At 41.9% G+C, this 21,240-nt stretch overlaps 1 protein-coding gene across 4 annotated transcripts in view; it reads right to left on the bottom strand.

Moving 5' to 3' along the window:
* Nucleotides 1-21,240, bottom strand: part of SLC4A10 (solute carrier family 4 member 10) — a 337,292-nt gene that overhangs the window by 10,388 nt on the left and 305,664 nt on the right. For 3 of the 4 annotated variants that reach the window (XM_019554513.1, XM_019554512.1, XM_019554511.1), the window contains exons 18-24: nt 18,878-19,039; nt 15,608-15,859; nt 11,334-11,402; nt 8,189-8,362; nt 7,315-7,437; nt 4,280-4,347; nt 3,317-3,433 (exon numbers count right to left, since the gene is read on the bottom strand). In XM_019554513.1, the coding sequence (XP_019410058.1) occupies nt 3,317-3,433; nt 4,280-4,347; nt 7,315-7,437; nt 8,189-8,362; nt 11,334-11,402; nt 15,608-15,859; nt 18,878-19,039 (965 nt within the window). Of the gene's footprint in view, nt 1-2,600; nt 2,640-3,316; nt 3,434-4,279; nt 4,348-7,314; nt 7,438-8,188; nt 8,363-11,333; nt 11,403-15,607; nt 15,860-18,877; nt 19,040-21,240 lie in introns of all 4 variants that reach the window. The other variant, XM_019554514.1, reaches the window with a different exon arrangement.

Below are 21,240 nucleotides of genomic sequence, written 5' to 3' on the forward strand. Positions count from 1 at the left end.
ATCACTGAGATGGATCTAAATTCAGAAAAGATTTGGGGGGCAGGGCTTGAGGCTAAAAAAGCGGAGAATTTCTGATCTAGCTACTGCCACTTAAAGATGGTGAAGGAAGGCCCTGATGTGCTCTGCTTTTTCTACTGTTTGCCCCCTCCCAGCCCCTGACCTGAATTGCAGGGAGCAAGGGCAGCTCCTGCTACTGAGGCTGTTTCTGCAAGGTCTCACATACTGGAAACTATCCCCATAGTGCCTCCTCCTAGCCCTGAGAGCACGAAAGGATTGGAGGGGATGAGCTGGTCTGCACAGTACAGCTCTGTCTGTGCATCTGCCTACCCAGTCGCCACAGAGCAAGCTGTCTGAAACTGGTTTAAGATAAACCTGGCTGAATGTAGTATCAACTTAACTGATTTGCGTCAAACTGGTTTATGAAACTTCTGTGTCAGACCTCTTCCTGGTTCAACTTAAATCACAGTCCCCCAGCATCCCAGTCTGCTTTCCAGCCCTGGGAGGGGGGGCAGGGGGAAGCAGGGACTGCTCCCCCCTCCCCCTGCAAACCCCAGCTGGAGTCTGGGGCCAGGAGGGGGGCTTAAACTTCCCTCCCTGAGTACAGAGCTGCCCTGCCCTGCCCTGCTAGAAATTTACTGCTGGCTGCAACTGTAGACTACAAATCCCAGGAGGTACCTGGAAGCAGAAAGAGGAAATGATGAGCAACCCTGCAGAGTCCTACTGATATGATTCTGGACTTCAAATCCCAGACACCTCGGGGGCAGCAGGAAGAGGAAGTGAACACACTGCCCATGCTGCCTGTGTGCCAAGAGCCAAACTCTAGTAGCCTCCGGCTTCTGGCCTGAGCCATTACAGGCATATGGCTGCATTTCCTGAATCAAAAGTGAATGTCTGTCCACTTGTTTCTCAGTTTAATGTTTGCAGCTTAAACTAACCTGGAAAGACTGAGTCAATTCAGCCTCAGGCTTTTTGACTGTCTGTACTTAGCCATAGAGAAGTGAGGCTGGAAGGGATCTCAAGAGGTCATCTAGTCCAACCAGAGAGGCAACCTTGCTGTTATTAGGACCACACTCTAACCAAGTGAACTAACAGGACCCATTAGTTCTTACATAATTTAAATCTCATGACTAAGAACATCAGAAACAAACTCTAAATTTTAGGTTAAGTAAAAGGAGCACAAACAAGTATCAGGACACTAAATTTCTCATTTACTAGAATCCCACGGTTAAATTATCTCCTGAGTTACCTGCTCCATGTTACCAAATACACCATTATATACCAGCAGAGAATGTGGCTCATACAATTTTGAAATGACTATTCTTTCTTGCTGTTATATATATGTATTGAGAGACATGCATGCACGCACATGCACACGCATACACACACACACACGCACAATTGCTTATTTTTAAAAGTGTAGATAAATAAGTAACAGCATTCTTGCTCTGAGGAGCTAACCATATAAACTTAAATACAGAGGAACACTGATCTCTAAAGGTCTCACAAGCTAAAACCTTGTATGTTTTAGGTTCAAGACCAGTTTCTAATGGAGCTAAATGGAGAAACTCTTGTAGGTTCCTTGCTACAACCACAAACACAGAAGTCAAGTTTCCACAGTAATAAAGTTTTGAGCAAGCTGGTATTAATTTAAATAAGCCTCTAAAAAACAGATTTTTTTTTAGTATGAGCCAGACTCTGGATCCCTACATGCACTTCAAGTGAATGAGGCTTGCTCTAGAAACGGAGGGTAAAAGAATCTACGCTCAAGACTGTAGTCACTGAAATTTCAATCTATCCATTCCTGAAATTGGAATTCTGGTCAGGAGATCACTCCTGCTTCTTCTCCAACCCTTCACACAATCTCTGCAGACGGGTAGAAAGTTTTCCCTTGAACAGCCAAACTATGCCTTTTTGCTCGTGTCTTTTTGTTCAGAGGGGCCCCAGCAGTTTAATTGTGATTAGGGCCTTCTGAGCCTACACAGAAAGTGGGAGAGAGAACACAGTCTCCACTGTGAGTATATTTGATAATAACTTACTATTAAAATGAAACACATAAGGGAGCTGGAGACGAAAACTATTGGTCATTAACCATTCATACCGTTCATCTTGTTTATGCTGTTTATGGACAAGAATGACACTGAAGAAGCGGCATGCTATTTTGGGGTGACAAAAATTAGGACCACAACTAACTCTGTTTAATTCCCTTACCTCATCTTTTGCCATAGGAATAAAAATGTGGATATTTCAAGTTGTCTGAAGTTGAATTCAGGATTTAGAAATTTCAGATACTTTAAAAAAAATTAAAATGTAAAACACTAATATAGGAAAGAAAAACATGTACACCAAGGGCAAATTTAGTGTATTCTTTAAAAACTTTTAATATGGAGACATTTAAAAAAATGTTCCAAGACACAGCTTGTAATATCAACTGTCACAAAATAATATCATTTTAGCAGAAACACTGTAACACTGATTGCTTAATTTTCCATTCATTTTGTCTCCCCAAAAATTACACATGGTAGAGTCAGCTGGGTTCCCAGAAGACACCACTTAATATAGAAAGATGCAATCAAGAAGTAGGTTGAGGGATAGGGCCTTACCTTTGGGGAATCAGCTTCTAGAGTGATTAGGAAGGGGAGCTTATGATAGAAATGTGATATGAGACAATTAAGTAGAAAATAATGTTAATTTAAAACTTATGGAAACAGATGTAGGTATTTGTTATAGTAATGCTGCACATTTTTCATATTCATATTAGTATTTTACGGCATTGACAAAAACAAACCTTTCTTCATTTTTCAATAAACCTGGATACTTTAAACTTCATGCTAAATGGGGAAAATGTTTACCTGTTCTAAATGTGAGTTTTAAATAAATGGAAATGAATTGAATAAATTATATTTTTGCTGTGATTTTAGGGGTTTGCATTAAATGTGAACATATAATTCTCGTTAGTTCTAATTGCATTTGACTGTGAAGATTTCCATCATATTAATGATCATATTTTTATTTCAAAACAGAACTAGAAAAGATGCTGCACTATTTCCAATTGTTATGTGACTATGGTTTGCTACATAAGTACCAGGTATGCTGAAGCATGTATTTTTCCATTGTAGCATCCCCTAACAAGCAACTATTTGGGATAGTGTATTACTGCAGCTCAGGATATTTAATTAGACATTTTCAAATAAATAATTCTTCAAATCTTACCTTTAGCTAAAGATGTTTTCTATTCCCTAATTTTTCAGTTAAAGATCAAATTTTTACTTTGCACCAGTACACAAGGCCTAATATATTGATGACTAAAATTTAAAACCTTTTAGAGGGAAAGCTTGACTCCTTATCCTTTGCATTCTCTGAAGATATCAGCAGGGTCTTCCACACAGCAGTTTTTGCCATTTCATCAGAAATGTTTATTACAGATGGATCATCTCTAGACAGGAAAGCACCATGAATACTCAATATAGCATTGTGTAATCAAACTCATAATTTCAGACACCATGCAAGAGTGCTTGGCCATTGGTGATGACAATATATTTATACATATAATAACTGATGTTAAAACTTAGGGTCATGAGGAGATTAGTATTAGCAAACATTCTATAATACCTAAACATTCCATAGCACTTATTTTATGTTTTACTCTGTATACACTCTAAAAACATGAAAACACACCAGATCATCTTAGTAAGGTAAACAGATGTCACAACCACTGTAGAGATGGGGAAAATGAGGAACAAAGAAGTTACCCAGCTTGCCAATGATGCAGCTAGAACTAAAGCCAAGGACTTCCTGGCTCCTAACGCCCTGATCAATTTTCTACATGGACCTACTGTCAACTCAGAATTTGTTTTGGAACAACATGCATGTCTATCTTCAAAACTGATTTGAAAAGGGATGGGGAATATGATCCATGGACCACCAATTATGGCTTCAAGAAGCACCAAGGAGCTGTGGACCAGTGTTTAGATGCCATTACTCTAGACTAGGGATTCCCAAAGTTTTGCCCCTGAAGAGCCATGTCAAAGAGGAAAGCATGGGTGAGAGGCTGAGGAGCCACATTTGGCAGCCACACATTGGAAACCCATAGTCTAGACTATGCTTTACCACCTCCAAGTGCATGCTGTGGTATTTTAAAACCACTGTAAAAGGATAGGGAGTGTATGTCACAAAAAAATTGAGGAACGATGTATGGTGCCCAGATAAAATTTTATTTTATTTCATTGCTTGGTGCTCTGCTGATGTTTGCAAACTAATAAAAAACAAATATATATTTTACCTGTAATGTCCTTCTAATGGTAACTGAACTGTTCCCTCGTCTTCCATTGCTAACATACTTTGTTCTTCCTAGGAAGATGAATGTTGATGTGAGAGACTAAACAATATTCTGAATGCTGAAACATGCATATCTTACAAATCACTATTTTCTTATCTTTAATTATTTAATATTTCTTGAAGTTCTTTAAATGAGTATATTATTTTAATTCCTTTTGCTGTAAACCTTTCAAAATGAAACATCTACAATAAAGAAAATGTATTTAAAGAATAATTCTCTACTTTATGCTACACACACACACATACACACACGTATATACAATAAATATGTACATGTACATATATACCTATATATTTTAGTTATAAATACTAAGTAAGAGTGGCTGTTTGGTTGCACTACGCAGTGCATTAAAAATCAACCAATGTCTAACTTAAGTTTGCAAGCACAGGTTTTACTAAATCAGAAAATTTTCACCTGGGACATGCAAAGGCACCCATGAATAGTAAGGGGGGGATGCAAAATGAAGAGAGTCATACATTAAGACCTTTAGGTCACATGTTTGCAGAAGTTTATGAAAAATTTAACTTCAAGGAGAAAATATGCTATTGTGCCCCTCCCCCCCAACCTCACCTTTCCCTCTGACAACAGCAAGAGGAGGAAAGTAAGAGCCATTTTTGGTTGCTTCTAGCCTTGCTCCCCTTCAGAGCTCCCGTTCCATGTACCCCTGCAGAATCTCTAAGGTACCTGACAAATCCAAGCTCCTCTGCACTTAAAATGAGTTGACGACAAATTTATAAGAAAATTAAATGACCCAGAGAACCTATTAAATCTATTAGATGGTCTCCTACCAGTTTGGAAGGATTAAGATTGATCAATACTAACCCTCCTAAATAGAGAGGCCAGTCAATGGCTGGCAGGCACTCTGACATCATGCCAGGGGCATAGGTTGTAGGGGTGTGCAATATGGGCTGTATTCGGTTGATTCGGATTACTGTCCCTGATTTGATTTGGTTGAATTTGAATCTGAAGATTCAATACTGATTCAGAGAATCAGCAATTTGGCCATAGACAAAGCTTTAAATGCTTTTTCTACATACCTCAAGGTACCAGGCACGGCATGTGAACGCTGCAATACTGAGGCAGATGGAGCAGCAGCGTGAGGGGGCCCCTCGCATGCTCAGCTGTGAACCTGGAAGTGGACTAGAAGTATTTCTGGTCCACTTCCAGGTCCGCCACTGAGTGTGCCAGGACCCACCCCCTCCACACCCAGCGATCAGCTGTGGGGGGCCCTGGGTGCCTCCCCAGACCCAGGAGGCACCAGTCACCAAGCTGTGGGGGGGATCCCTACACACTCCCTGGCAAACCCAGAAGTGGACTGGAAGTGCTTCTGGTTCACTTCCAGGTCTGCTGCCGAGCACACTGGGGACCACCCCCCATGCTCCGGTGGGATGTTCCACCATCTCAGCATACATGAGTCAGCTGGTACCTTGAGGTATGTAGAAAAGACATTTAAAGCTGTGTCTACGTCCAAATCATTGAATCTTCCTGAATCTCTCTGAATTGATTTGGAGGATTCCAATTCAATTCAGAGAGATTAAAGGGTTTCCTGATTCAATCTGGATTTGGAAATTCTGCCAACAAATCAGGCCGAATCTCTGCCAAATTGAATCAGTGACCAAAGCCTCACACAGCCCTAATAGCTTACTGTCCTGGCCCATAATTATAATGTGAAACTAGTTACTAAAGGCCAGTATGATTTTTCAAAAAAGGAAAATTTAACTGAAATCTCTTCCTTAGCAATTTTCCCATTACATTTTAAACAAAAAGTTCCCATCTTTACATTTTCTTTGTAACATAAAAAGTGTGTTTTTTGTTCTTTCACACCTCAGAACAATATAACTGATTAACTCTGAAATGGTTTTCAGGGGAGTTCTGTGTAGGAAAGAGGTGAATAATGTACACTAAGTCAGAGGAAAAATGTAAAAACAACTTAAGTGATGAAATCATGATTCAGTCGAATAAGTTTTTAGATTTTGTCAACTTTATTTCTGAATATTCTTGTGGGTAGAATATTTCTATTTATAAATCCTCTGTGATAGCAACTCTCCAATTAATTCTTTAGGCTACATGTCAGAAGTTTTATTACTAGTTAATTTTGTCATTTCCAGGCTTCACAGTTTCATAAGTTTCTGACAGTTAAACAGTTTTAATAATAGCTCCAAATATTTAGATATGCCAAAATATGTAAAAATAACCTCTCAAAATAGACAGTGACTGAAATAAAGTAGCAGCAAAAGAAATAGATTTTCCCAGTTTTGTTTTTGATGTCATGCTATCAAGAATTTGAAAGAAAGCAATGCAAAAGCAAAACAGAAGAATAACGAGGAAAGGGTTCCTTCCACCTACTAAAAGTACATGAAAAAGCTACCTTGAATACTTTCCATTAGTCTGAATCATGACAGCAACAGGCATGGGAACACATATCTATGGTTTGTATGTCAGTTTCAAAATGAAGTAGAAAGTGGAAGAACTAGAACAGTTTACTCTAGAAGAGAAACTGAGGAGGGATTGATAAGTCTTCAAGTACTTGTCTGGATCACTCATACACTGGCAAGAACTGGTGCACAGGCCTATGCTATCCAGCCTGCAGGGTCCAGAAATTTGGCAGCAAAGGAGCAGCAATTATTATTACCAAATTTCCAGAGCCTTGGGGAACCTTGCAGGCTATACATTTCAGTGGGCCAAGTCTGGCCTGTTGCATTAGACTCAGGCCTACATTAAACCATGCCCCTTTCTTTGATTATTATTTTGGAGCCAGAGGCATCTCTCAAAGCCCTCTCACATACAGTCTCCCTCTCCTCAGTACAACACTATGCCTATATCATATTTACAGGATTGAAATTCACATTTGTAATTTTAAAATGTGATATAAATATATCAAAAAACTGATGCACTCCAGTATATACAACAAGTTGTGCTGTAAATAATTTAATAAAAAATTGATTAGAACAGTATTAGGAAATGAAAAATGAATCCACCTCTTTTTCAGCATCCTCCAGTTTCTTTTTCTTGCTCTCAGGCATCAAATCATCCAACCAGCTGAGCTCCCGTTTGGTAAAAAAGAAATCCATGAGTTTTCTGACGAACACCAATGCTAAAACCTGGTTGAGACATTTGTTTAAATGGTCAAGATATTGCAGACAAGTGAAAATGGAAAATAGGCTTGGAGAGTACTTCCAAAAGTGTTTAATTTTGTGGAAAAGATCCATAGCACAAACCATGCAAGTTGAATAGTTGGGTCTGCTTCCCTTGTCAACTAAGAAAGCTACATTTTTTTCCTTGTTTCAGCTTTCACTTTGGAACTTGCTGTTACTTATTTCAGTGTCTAGATTATTTTTTAAGAGTAAAGTATATTCTGAGACACTTTGTCTTCCCTAACTTCCTGTTAAAATGTGAAAGATACAAGATACTAATTTCTGTATAAGTCAGTGCTGTAAGTCAGGATAATTGATTCTAGCCACAGAATCACTATTAATTTCAAGCATGCACACAACTGTCTCAAAGTTTCCCCATGCACTTTGGGAATTAACATTTTTATGTAAAGCTATTAAGCAGAATATTTCCAAACAATATCAAAAAATATAAATAAATAAGTGAATCCTTCTGGCCCCTTGCACAAAAGAGGAAGTTGGCCTTCCATAGGTGAACAATAATAAAGTGAACAATATTTAACCAAAACTGCAGGGTTTATGTAGAATGTACTTAGTTCATGTAGTGTGAAATCATCTATGGACCTTGAGTCCAAGAGAGATTTTGAATATACATATCCCAAATTAATGTTTGTAAAAAATTGTTATGTATATGGGAAAGGAAGTAACTTTTATTTTGGTGGAAATAAAAAAATCAACATACCATCATGGGGAAGACTATAGCAGCTCTTGAAACCTTTATAATCCACAGGAGTACAAGACAGCTCAGCTGAATTACAGTGAAGAGATGGACTTTTCGAAGAGGAACATGCCTCAGATAAATAAAATCTGGCTGATGCTTTGCTGGCATCCAGAATAACTTTATTCTATCAAAGAGCTAGGAGAGAAATAAATTAAGCTGCATTTTATCATCTAAATGAGGTATAGAGCTGCCTGTGTTGATGTGCAAGGACTGGCCCACATAGTTAATGCACACTATTTAAAGCAAAGTCAAAGGCCAACTGGTGTGAACACAATACCGTGGACAGATAATCCAGTAGTAGGGACTGTACTAAAGACTTCTGGCATCTAAAACTATGAGCTGCTACTGCTTGAATTAGAGGAATAAGCTCTGTTGCTTTAAGCACTGTAGCAATCCATGTAGTTGGCCCACCAGAGGCAAGAGAATTGCACTAAGTCTGGAAGTGTGGGTTACACTTCCAAGTATGCCTCATTTAATCCATATTTTTCCCCGTTATTCGTCACTTTTAAATAGCAATGCTTAAAGAGCCCAGTAAGAATCAGATCCCATTGTACTGTCTGCCATGCAAACATGTATCAGAAACGCCTGGGCTCCTATACATGTGCAGGAAGGCTGCTCCAACATGTTGCAATTACAGTGCATTGGAGTAGGCTCAATTAATTGATTAATCAAGTCCGCTGGAGTGTGGTAATTGCCGTGCTCCAGCAGACTCCAGCATCACACGTATGTGTCCCTGTGCTGAAAAATGGCAGTGGGGTGCTTTAAAACGAGCTTGAGTTCAAAGCACCCCATTGCCATTTTTCAGCGCAGGGATGCTGATACACATGACACTCCAGGTACTTTAATTAGCACAACTCTCAGAGCTGCACTTATTAAAGCACCCCCCACCACACACACACACACACACACACACACACCTCCCGGAGCATGTCTATAAACGCCCCTCCTGCTCAAAGACTGTACAACATTATTAAAGCAGGTTTCCCAATTTAACAGATAGGAAATGCCTGAATAAAAGTTGACTGCAAAGCCTCAGGTTGGGCGTTTTGCACAGTTGCATTGTTATAGCCTTTGCTTGCACAATCACAGATGATTTTTCCCTAAAGGACCCCTGCTGCATTGTGCAGGGATAAAACAATGAGCAGCTGTTCAATATTTTATTGTCTCCTTATTCTCTCTTTCTCACTTCTACTGTCAGCCTCACCAGACTACTTGGGCCAATCTATTCCCTTCCCTCCTCTCTGTATTTAAATCAGACAACTTTTTCTGCTACACTCCCCGAGTGCCACCAGAGGGTCGCAGAAGACACAAGTTCCTTGGTTACTGGTCTGGAACAGTAATTACAGGCAAAGGCTTCTAAGCCTCCATGCTATAGACTGGGGAGTACAGCAACCTGAGCCATGCCTACTTGGTAAACTTGTTGTGCCTGCCATCGACACTTTCAAGCTTTCTAAACTGGAAACTATAGCTGAATAAGACTTTGGGCAGGTTAATTAGCACTGCTGAGTAGCAGTGCCAATTAGCCCCTTCCCCCATGCTAATTAACCTGCTCCTGGCATTACAGAAAGAGAGCTACACTGTTTTTGGTTTAGGAGGCAGCCCACTTGGAGTAATTTAACATGCCTGCAGGTGCTGCTGCCAGGCCTTTTAAGTTTACCGTGTAGGCAAGGCTCTACTTGTTCTGTGGTGATAACACATGTACAGTCCAGGTATACCCAGGATCTGTGGGCACATGAGCCAAACTCAGCATGCGCAGAATCCCTGGGAATACTAAGAAGCCTCTGTCAAGAATGTGCCAATGGCAATCTTTAAAAACCCTTAGCTGAGACAAATTGGACACATCTTCCCAGAAACAGCAAAAGGCCCATCTCTGAAAGAACTTGAACCTGTCAAATTTTAATTCTCTGCAAATTTTAACTCTCTCCAAAAAGGGGGTGTTATAACTTGTGAAAGCAAAGGTTTCTTAACATTGTACCCTAACATATTTTCTGCTTGCTTCATGCTCAGACACAATTGAACCATTTCGATTGAAATGTTCTACGTAGTTCTGCCTGAGGCAAACACCTAACTTGTCAAATTTCAGCCCAAACTGTTAAAGTTTGGCATAATTATAAGCAGCTGAAAACAGGGGTCTTCTACTGGGAAGTGTCAGGCAACCTTAATAGGTGGTGCTACCAGCCTTGGCTATGATAAACAAAAGTAAAAATAAATTGGGCATTGTCATCTTGTAAAAATGGTGATCAGATTAAAAAAAGAAAGGGAAAGGAACAAAGCATCTTTTCTGCTCTGTGCACTTGCCAGCATTTTGTGGAGACTTCATTTCACCCTTGAATTCATAGTATATGCTGCTTTCCTGGAGTCTACAAGTATGAATCCACTCTGGAATTTTTTGCACTACTACCCAGCATTGATGTAGCTCTCTTAGCACTCAGAGCCTCAGGAGTGCTTGTGTAAACTGGGCATAGGATTGTTTTTATCCATTCCATTTATTTCTGCACTGGTATATGAGATATGGTGCAAAAAGTCCTAGTGCCAGGCCTATGCCTCAGCTGCAGTGTGCTTGGCACAGCTCAGGAGATGAGATGCTGTGGTGCTGTTTGTACTCTTCCAAATCCTGGCTAGGGCCCTATGTGCACATTATTGCCAAGAACAAGCCAACTGCCAACACAGCCTCCAGGGACATTCCAGCTATGGGGAAGGACAGGAGCACTGCCTTTTCCTTAGACAGACATGAGGGGGTGGTATTAGGAGCCAGACATGGTTCCTCTACCCCTGTGTAAGGGCTAATTCAGAGAGAGGAATCCTCAAGAGGCTGGCTACACCAGCTTTAAGGCAGCTAAACATAGGAACTAGTGTGAACAAGACACATGAGGATGTTTACTAGTAACAACAGTGACAAAGGTGAAATTAAGGAGTCAGCAGGCAAGGGAATGCTCAGAGAGAGTGAACCAAAGAAGAAGCCTGATCATTAAGGTTGATAGCATCCCTTTAAGTTTATACACAGAAAAAGATCAACAGAGCCAAAGATAAAAATAGTCATCTTTTCTAGAACTAAACTCAATGATTAACAGAGAAATGTGCACATGTTTCTTATACTCCATTTTACCTGAATTCCCTTCAGAGATGAAGCACCCATGTAAAGAAAGACTCCATAGAGTACTGGCATAGGAATAAACTGCAGATGAAAAAGCAGGAGAGAGAAGAAAAAAAGAATATGTCGAATATCAGTTCATGTATACTATATTTTAAATAGTTTTAATTCAAAGTCTAGTTCCAGAATTAATCCAACTAGTATACATCTAAAGGAACTGGGTAAAAATTAGCAGTACTACTTTGCAGGAACACAATGGCAGAGAAATCAAAGAATCTTGGAACAAACCCAGAAAGGGGTTGGGCTCAAGCGTTATGTCTTGTACCTCAGGCTGTAAATGGGTACCTGGAGTCATTTGCACTGGGGACTCAAAAGCTGCTGCAGCTGCTGCTACATCTGTCCCTCATAGGCACTGTTGCCTGGCGCTTTAGTTTTCCAGTTGCTGCTATGTAATCTATTCACTTTTTACAAGACCTAATGCTAACGTGTGGCCTATGGGCTCCTGCCCAGCTGCTGGTCTGCCCAACCACATCTGCTGGTGCTGCTGGGGCCTTTAGGCTTCCCTTCTCCTCTGGCTTCTGCTTCCTGCTCCCACCCCGATGGTGGTGTGGCATGGCTCTTGGGAGACTGGGAGTCCACACAACCCATGAAGTAAAGGGAAGAGGGCTGCTGGGGGGAGGGGGCCTGTGGACCCACAGCCCAAGTGGCATGTAGTCCCCACCTGCTCAGAAGTTGGCCAGACCTGCACTGCAATATACCAGGTGGTAGACAATAACTTAAAAGAGAGCAGTTCATCCTTATCATATATTTAAATAGGTTACTCATACAATAAGGTTGTCCAACTTCTGAGTGACTGGGGCCACAACCCCCCACCCCTCCCACCATACACCACATGGGCTACATACAACCTGGGGGTGCATACTGGGACAGACCCTGAACAGTATGATTGAACACTGTACAGGCTGCTGAAATGCCAGAATAGCCCCTGAGCCGCATGTTCCCACCCCATCCCTGCATGGACACATTGTGCAGCCCCTTCCCCCACTAGACGGACATACTGCAACACAGCACATACCCACCTGCCACCACATGGCTCCCACCCTGCACATTGCAGGCAACTTCCAATCTGCCATACTGATGTCTCTGCACTTCACATGGTTCCTGGGTTCTCCTGAGCCTCCCTGGTGATAAGGTCCACCCCGCCCCGTGGGCCACTCCACTCTCCCCTACACCCAGGAGCACGACCAGGCAGAGGAAGCTGGAAGAGGAAGGGGAATCTGGGTGCTCCAGCAGCAGCTGGAGAGCAAACGGGAGCAGTGCCAGGACTGGGAGCTCAGGGCTATGTGTTCACTCTGCAGGGACCACATGTAGCCCAGAGACCACCAGCTGGACAGTCCTGCTTACAATCCTATATATAATGTTACTTGAACACCCTCAGGAATAAAAGTACTTAAGACAGTAAATGCTGCAAAAAATAAAATAAAGTCTATCGGTAAGGGATTTTTTTGTGTGTTATATGCCTTTAAATAGAGCATATAGTTATTTTACAACAATTTTGTGAATCTGAATATCTATGTTTAAAGTGTGCAGACTCTCTCTGGTACAAAGTGTGTAGGCAGGGAAATCTTTCCATATTTAAGCATCTGTTTTAAATGCAATGCATACAACACATTTTTTGTGAAGAAGTCTTACCAATATATTTACTGCAATATTATTCCAAAATATGAGCATTAAGAAATTTCTTTTCTTCGTAACAACTTCACTGAGACCAGAATTTTGTCTATAATTCACAATGTTGTTAAGGATCATGTATGCAGATGGTGAAAACAGACCCTTAGCTATTTGGTTTGACACTGAACTTTTAGGCTAAATACAGAGAGACAAAAAACTCCAAGAGGAATAGATCCAGTCTTCATGGCTCTAAGCGGTATACATTAATGAACCAAACTCACATTCACTCTTCAGCTGGGGAAGACAGACAGATGCCTGCACTGGCCAAGGCCCGAAGGCAGGGAGTGCTCTTGCATGACTCCCAGTGTGGTGGATATTACTGAAGGCACCCAAGCACAGCTGGTTGTGAGCCATATCTCATTTTCTGCTTAGCACGTGTCCCCAGTCCCCTGCTGTCTCCACAACCCTGCAGAGGCAGAGACTTACAGGGGACAGAGCTGTACAGGTCTCCTGAATGGTGGGGAAGGGGGATACTCCCCCACTCCCCCTGGCACAGGGCTCTCCCCAGCTGTGCAGATCCCAGCTCATGGGGAGCCCAGAGCCAGGGCATGGGGTTCTGCTCGCCTGCCTCCTACGTGCTGCCTGACAGGGCTGACAGATGTAGGTAGGATAAAGGGCTGGGGGACAGGGGCTTTGTAGCCTCAGCTCCGTGACAGCCTGGGCACAGGACCCGCCTGGCTCCACCAGAGCAGAGTAACAGTAGCAGAGGCTAGCCAGCCTGCTCTTCAAGGAAGGATTAGCAGGGGGCCACAAAGCATCCTGGGATGCCAGAGGACTGTGACCTAACTTAAGTCAGGAGGGTATCTTGAACAGAAGTTTGATAGACTGATCTAACCTAAACTGATTAAATATGATGCTACATGCATCCAGGTCTTAAACCAGATTCCACCATTTTAAAATTGGTCTATATGCACTGAACCTCTGTTCTGTTACTGGTTTAGACTGGTTTCCAATCACTTATACTGGTTTATGTGTAATTTCTGTCCCTTGCCTTAGAGGATAAATGAAAGTTTCCTTGGTATTTCAAATATATTGACTATAGAATGCCATTGGAAACTGTTCACAATCTCCCTGAGTTACTCAAATACAAGAACATTTGTTGCTGGTGGAATTTAATAAGACTTTGCTTTTAGATGAAAATTTACCATTAGTCCAATTGTAGACAAAGGGTGTAAAAATGCTAGGTCCCATGAAGTCAACGGCATGCTTCTCATTAACTTAAATTGGGCTGCAATTCCACCTTCAACCAATTTGGCTTGAAAATATTAAATGTTGATATTTTATCATCAACAGCATCAGAATAACGTTAATTACTACACAACAATAGGGTTGTTCAACTCATGGCCCACACAGTTAATTTGTGGCCTGCAGGCTCCAGCTGGACCACCTCTACCCATACTGCATCTCCTGCTGCTGTTGGGATTTTTGATGGCTAGAAAAAGGTATTTAGAGGTTTGCTTTTGGGAACTAGCTTGTAGGTAAAGTAGGTATGCTAGAACAAAAGTCCCAGGCAATGGCAAGGGTTAATTGATTTCTAAAAGTCTGTTTGTGCCTTCAAGGCCCACTGTGTCTGACACAGGCAAGCAGCAAGCAGACACACGGGCTGGGAAATTCAAGACATGTACCATAGTGTTCTGTAACATATGTTAAGGTGTCACTGGGTCACAGTGCCCAACTGCAGAACCCTTGAGATTTCCAGTTTTGGAGAACAGACCAAATTAGGAGAAGACCAGGAAAGAACCAAATTAGAATATATGCATGTGATGGGTCTGTGAAACAGAGGGATATGCTGACAGGACAGAACATGGACCATATGTATGATGACCACAGAGAGACCAATCAGTGATGTCCAAAGATGAAGAGTCATCCAAAGGAAGATAGGATATAAAAGGAGGAATTTCAGAGCAGCAAAGGGTCCCTGAGAGGGGAACCCAAGGCACCATGGACAAAGGGCATACCACCAGCCCGTCTCACCCACCCTATCAGCCTCCAACCTCCAGGCTGCTGATATCTGCCATTCAAGAGAGAACCTCAAAGTGAAGCTCACATACTGGCCAAACATACCTTCCCTCTGATGACAACCCTGGGACTGGTAGATGTAGATTGTTTGCACTATTCTTATCTGCTATCACTGTAAACCAATAAAATTTACCTATTATCAAATGGAGTAGTCATAGTCAGCCTGAGAGTCTTGGTCTGCCTGGAACAAGGTATCTGAGTCTTAAAACCAGCGCCAAAAGGCTCCACCTCCATCCCACAACTTCCACTTCTTGCCCCTGCCATTGGTGGGGGCAGCATGGTCTATGGGGTCCCAGGGAGTTCACACAGCCTATGCAGTGGGAACAGAGCCTGTGGCAATGAGGCCGATAGTCTGAGGGACCCATACCCTGCATGGCATGTGGCAGCCAGCTGCTCAGAAGTTGGGCAGCCCTACACTACAATATGCCAACTAGCAGACTGTATGTTAAGAGACAGCCAGTGACTCATTAGATAAAAGCATAATTACATTTTCTGTGCAGTATAGTACTCTTAACTCTTGTCTTATTCACCAGAATTACCTTAAGAACACTTGTCAAAAAGACCGACGAGCCCATAAGGACAAATATCATGAGCCCTGTAACTCTCTGCTCCCGTATTCCAAGAAACTTGGGCTGCTCTCCTGGAGCAGAGCATTCCGATTCTAATTTTAAGCTGTTCACATGGGAAATAGAGAGCACAGTGGCAGCAACAAACCATGGCAGTCCCATAATGGAGCATACTCCGAGCATGACTGCCACCATCAACAAGTCGAGATGATATCCACACCCTTTCTGTTAACAGAAACAATAACAAGATAAGATATAAAATAGCATTTGCATTCAGGACATCTCTAGCAGCAGGCATTCCTAACAGTTAGAATCAATTTTTAAAAATTCATACATTTAGCAAGAAATAGCTGCCCTCCACGTGCTACCCAGATTGAAACAACGAGGGAAAAATGGCAATATACAGTGGATTTTTATTGGTTTATATGAAATAAGTTGTGGATCTTTGTCTAGTTCTTTGTGAGAAAGAGCCCACATTAAGAATCTATTTCCAAAATGGCTTTTTTTTAATGGAAGATGCCAAGTTCATGCATCTCTCAATATGGTCCTTTCATACGAAGTCTAAGATACACTGGTGGGGCATCATGAGAAATATGCATGGCTGCTGCTTTACCTGGACCTTTTCCATGGATAAAGAGTGGATGCCTCTTACACCAATGGTGTCAATACAAGATGCTTTGTGCACGCACTGGGTTCAAGTTACAATAAATCTTAATAGAGAACAAGCCATCATCCTTACACAAAAGGTCAAGATACACCTTTTGATTCTTCCCTCCACAAAACACTTGTTGTTAAGTCAGAGACTATGAAACCAATTTAGTTCATAAAAGACTATTTAGATACACATATCTTTTGGCAGTATCTTTATATTATTGTTTTATCATATATAAAGTTAATAAGTTGTTAGCAGCATCCTAATCATATTGAAATGAGATTTATTTATGACTTTTTCCCCTTTGTTTCTACTTTTAACCATGGTAAAAACAGTCTTCTCTAAGTTAAAAGGGGCTTTTTAAAGGAAAAATAACCAGGCATGGCACTTTTCATCTTCCCATTACATTCTTAAGAAATGACATCCCATAGGAAGGGAAAAGACAGTATTCAATTCAGTTTTTGGAGTCTGATTGTGTTAGACAATAACTTAATCTGTAGAATAACAGAGTAAAATTATATTGTTGTTACAGAGCAGAGGGGAGTAAAACTCTTGGCTCTGACCATAAGCATTCATTCTTTGAGTTCACCTCATCTGAGATCAGCAAAGCTTGTCCATGTAACTTAATCTGATGTCAAAGCTACAAAGGTTTTTTTTCTTATTCTGAATACCCAGAGAGCATCATTAGACTCCAATTCTCCCTCTGTATTTAGAATTCAAACTATTTTAGTAGAAAAAGTCACCTGAAGGTAAATCCCACAATATTTTCCAATATGGTAACAAGGCTCCTGCTACAGATTACATATATTACACAATTAACTGGTTAATCATGCAATAAATTTAGACCAGCCACACATGCAAAGTAATTATCACACTATAAAAATGACTGTCCAGCTACAAAAACAGCCAACCAGCTATAAGGTTAGTGCTTGAAAATGTGTAACAACTCTATAGCTGGTTTCTATCCAGCTTTAATTTGAATGTGTAGCAGGGCCCCAAGTCCAATTTCCTGCTCTTATACTGAAGCACATGCAAGCAATATGAATATGCAGAACCAGAATCTTGCCCGTAAACCCATGCAAATGGCTTTTGACATAAAAAGTAACTAAATCAAACTTGGAAGGCTTTGCTACAGAGGCTGCCAAAAACTCAAATGTACACTATTCAGAACTGCTATGGAAAGTATAACAAAATGGAGGAAAAACAAGTTAGAAATTATTTGTCTCCGTCCTTCTGAAGACAAGTTTAATTTCCAAAATGAGAAGCATCTGAGTTTATGGAATCATGACCCAGAACACAAAATGCCCAGTTTCATCAACCTTGTTGCCTCCCTGAAGTTGCTTATCAGTCTGACATCCAAAACATGTCTTGCTGAATTCAGAGATATGTCAGATAAAGGATTTAGTTATATACATCCATGCATTCACAGAAAGAGCTTAATTCTAAATCCTAACAGAGACACCTTTTTTACCTTCTGACACATTTAGGAGGAATGTATCTACTAATGCATACAGAATCAGAGATCTTGTCCTCACATTTTACATGACTCTGAGGAAACTGACATATGGGAGAAAAGGGAAGTAGAGCAACAGGTGATGATACACCAGACCCCAGCAAAACTAATATACAGCAAGACAAGGGGGCAGCCAGGAGGACCATCTGACACCCAGATGCCAGCACTGAAAAAACACATTCCAAAGCTTGGCAGCAATTTCCTGCATCTGTCAAGTTAACCACATGCAATACTATGGATTGACATGAAGAGCCAGGCTGACAAAAAGGGCAAAAAAAGAACATATCAAATGTCACAATCATCCAAGAAGAGGCAGTGCAAAGTGAAGGTTGCAAATACATTTGCTAAAGCGATTTGGGATTGGATTGTTGTTTAGTAAAAGTATGTCAAAAGAAGCCTAAGCTTGCTGCATATACATGTAGAGAAACCTGCTGTTAGATTTTGCCCAACAGTTTTTCAGAGAGGTGATGTCCCCTTTTCTCTCTCCATCTGCAGGCGTCTAGAGTGTTAGAGAACAGAGCAGGAAGTTGTCCTGTGTCATTTTAAGATCCCTATGTGTCTCCAAGTTCAATTTTTACACTTCATCCTCCTCTAAGAAGAAAGGAAAGGAATGGAAGAAGAACTTATATGTAAATTCAAAAGATAAAGAATGAAAAAAAATAAGATGCGGTGTCCCTGAATAAATTTTCAAAATTAAACACAGTAGAAAGATGCTGTCTGGTTCTCAAGATATGTTATACATTTGATTTTGATTCAGCAAAGATTCTGGCAACTGCTTAACTTACAATAGGTATTCTTTAAAATCAAAGGGTCTTGAACCCATTTAGGTAAGAAGTAATCTTCTGAACCAGGGCCCGTGCCTCTAGGCACATTTTAAAAAAACTCGTGTAAACAAGAGTCTCTGACAAAGACCACAGAAATCACATGCACAAAATTAATACACGCTCTTAGTTTTTTAATTGATTTAGGAAGCTGCTAAATAATGCACAGTAAATTAACGCTTTTTGAATAAATGGATGTACATTAAGTAACGTAAAGCAAGAAGGGAAAATGAACATATGAACATGCAACTGAATACCTTTAGTTTGTGCTCTTTTCTGTTGATAATAACAGCTGTAATCTGCTGGTCCATAAAGATAAGGATAGTACAAAGCAAAGCTGGAATTATGGCAGCTAACACAGTCCACCAAGGATTAGGTCCCAAAGGGGTGATAAACCAGCCCCGATCATCTCTGGTAGGCTAGAATATAATAAAGTAATAAATGAACAGTTCACAATTCTAGGGACAATTAAGTGATCTGAGTTTGCAGCTACACGTGTATATAGAAATACTATTTAGGATAGGAATTATTTAATTTAACAGCATTCTATGCACTTTTAATAAACATTCTCCCTGTATACCACCAGAGAAAATCCTAAACATTATACTGTAAAACAGGATCAAGAAGAAAAACTAAGTATAAATAGTCCCCTCCCCCCAACACACCCAACCTGTCTCTCCCCCAATTTACATTTTAACCTACTTCCTTGCATATACTGGCCTCTGGCTGCTTTACCATTCCATCCAGGAAGAGTACAAACCATTTGCAGATACTTCCTCAGCCTGACGATGGGTGTTTGTGCCTGAAAGCTTGCTAAGAAGAATTTTTCCAACTATTTGAGTTGGTCTAATAAAAGATATTGGATTTACCCAAACAATCTTGTCTGCCTACGTCCTTAGACCAACACGGCTATAACCTATCCCTCTGGACTAGGGATAGACATTACACATAAACTGGTTTAAATGATCAGAAACTGGTTTAAACCTATAACAGAACAGACAGTCAGTACACATAAACCAGATTGAAAATGGCTATAACCAGTTTCAGATAAACCTGGTTGAATGTAGTATCAGATTTAACTGATTTGGGTCAGACCAGTTTATGGTAATGTCCTCCCTCACACCCTTCCCCCTTTCTTCCTTGGAAAAAGCTATTTAAGAAGAGCTTGAACTAACGAGAGAGGCTTTTGTTTTGCTGATGGACTGCCAAATGCTGTTATCAACTCCATGCTGGGCTGGTCATAAGCAGGGAGGGTGTGGGAAGCTCCTCCCTAATCATAGTGTCCTGCTGGGGCCTGGCCATGCCCCGCATTGTGGAAGGCAAGGGAGAGCTGCTCTAGAGCCCCCTGCCTTCTAGCCTGAACCACTGCAGACATGTCCCTGCATTTTTTCAGTCCAGAGGGAATATCTGTAGTTACAAACTGGTTCAGCCTAATCATGGTTAGACTAACCTGCAAACATTTAAACAGTTCAGGCTCAGGCTTTTTGAATGTTTCTCCTTATCCCTGAAGTTTAAATATGGCATTTCATTCCTTCTCTAACAGTTATATAAGATAGTACAAGACTTAACATTTCATGAGATATGTTGTTGCCTACAAAAGCTCATTCCTCTCTGAACCAATTAGTCTCTAAGGCAGAGGCAGGCACTGTTTTTTGGCCGGAATGCCAAAAAACACCACAATGCCTACCTTGGAAGGTGCCGGCATGGCAGAAAAACAAAATAAGGGCAAGGGGTACATGGCAGGATGCCCTGCTTGTGCCCCTTGTCCCCCACCTAAAGCCCCTAATCCCCAGCCCTGCCACCCTGTGCCCCCCACCCAAAGCCTCGTCCCCTAGCCCTGCTGCCCCTTGCCCCACAACCCAAAGCCCCTGCCCCCCAGCCCGGGCTCTGTGGTTGCCAGTAGCTACCCCAGCTCTGGGTAGCTGCTGGAGCCTGGATTGTTCCCAACAGGGCTTGCAGCATCTCAGCTGCCTGCTGGGAGCATCAGCTCTGTGCTGGCAGCAACTGCACGGGCACCCTGAGGCAGGCTGCACTGCCCTGCTGTCTGCCCTGAGGTGCACACGCAGTCACCACCAGCACAGAGCTGATGCCGGAGCTGTGGAGCCTGACACAGCTGTTTGCAGCCTGCCCGCTGCTTGCTGCAGCTGCCCAGAGCCCAGACTGGCTAAAAACAGCTGCACCAGGCTCTGGAAGCCTTCCATCACCTCTGTACCAGGAGCGGGGGAGAGACCGGGGCTATGCTGCCCCCGGCCCCGCCCCCCGCTCCGAGGTGCACCTGCACACACCAGTGTGGAGCTGATACCGGAGTCTGGAGCCCAGCACAGTTGTTTGGAGCCGCCCAGCTGCAGTCAGCCCCGGCTCTGGGGAGCTGCTGTCAGCCGGGATCCCCGGCTGCTCCCAGCAGGTAGCTGGGATGCTGCAAGCCCTGCTGGGAGCAGCCTGGGCTCCATCACTGGCAGCAGCTACCAGGAGCCAGGGCTGGCCGAGGTGTGCCAAGCAAAATGGCCTTGCATGTCATTCTCGGCGTGTGTGCCAGGGGTTGCCAACCCTTGCTCTAAGGTGTCACCCTGCCCTACCTTCTGGCTATAGGCTTTATTGTATATAGTAGAATAAAAATGAT

This window comes from Crocodylus porosus, unplaced genomic scaffold, assembly GCF_001723895.1.
Source record: "Crocodylus porosus isolate Cpor-Errol unplaced genomic scaffold, CroPor_comp1, whole genome shotgun sequence".
Taxonomy (NCBI): Eukaryota; Metazoa; Chordata; order Crocodylia; family Crocodylidae; genus Crocodylus; species Crocodylus porosus.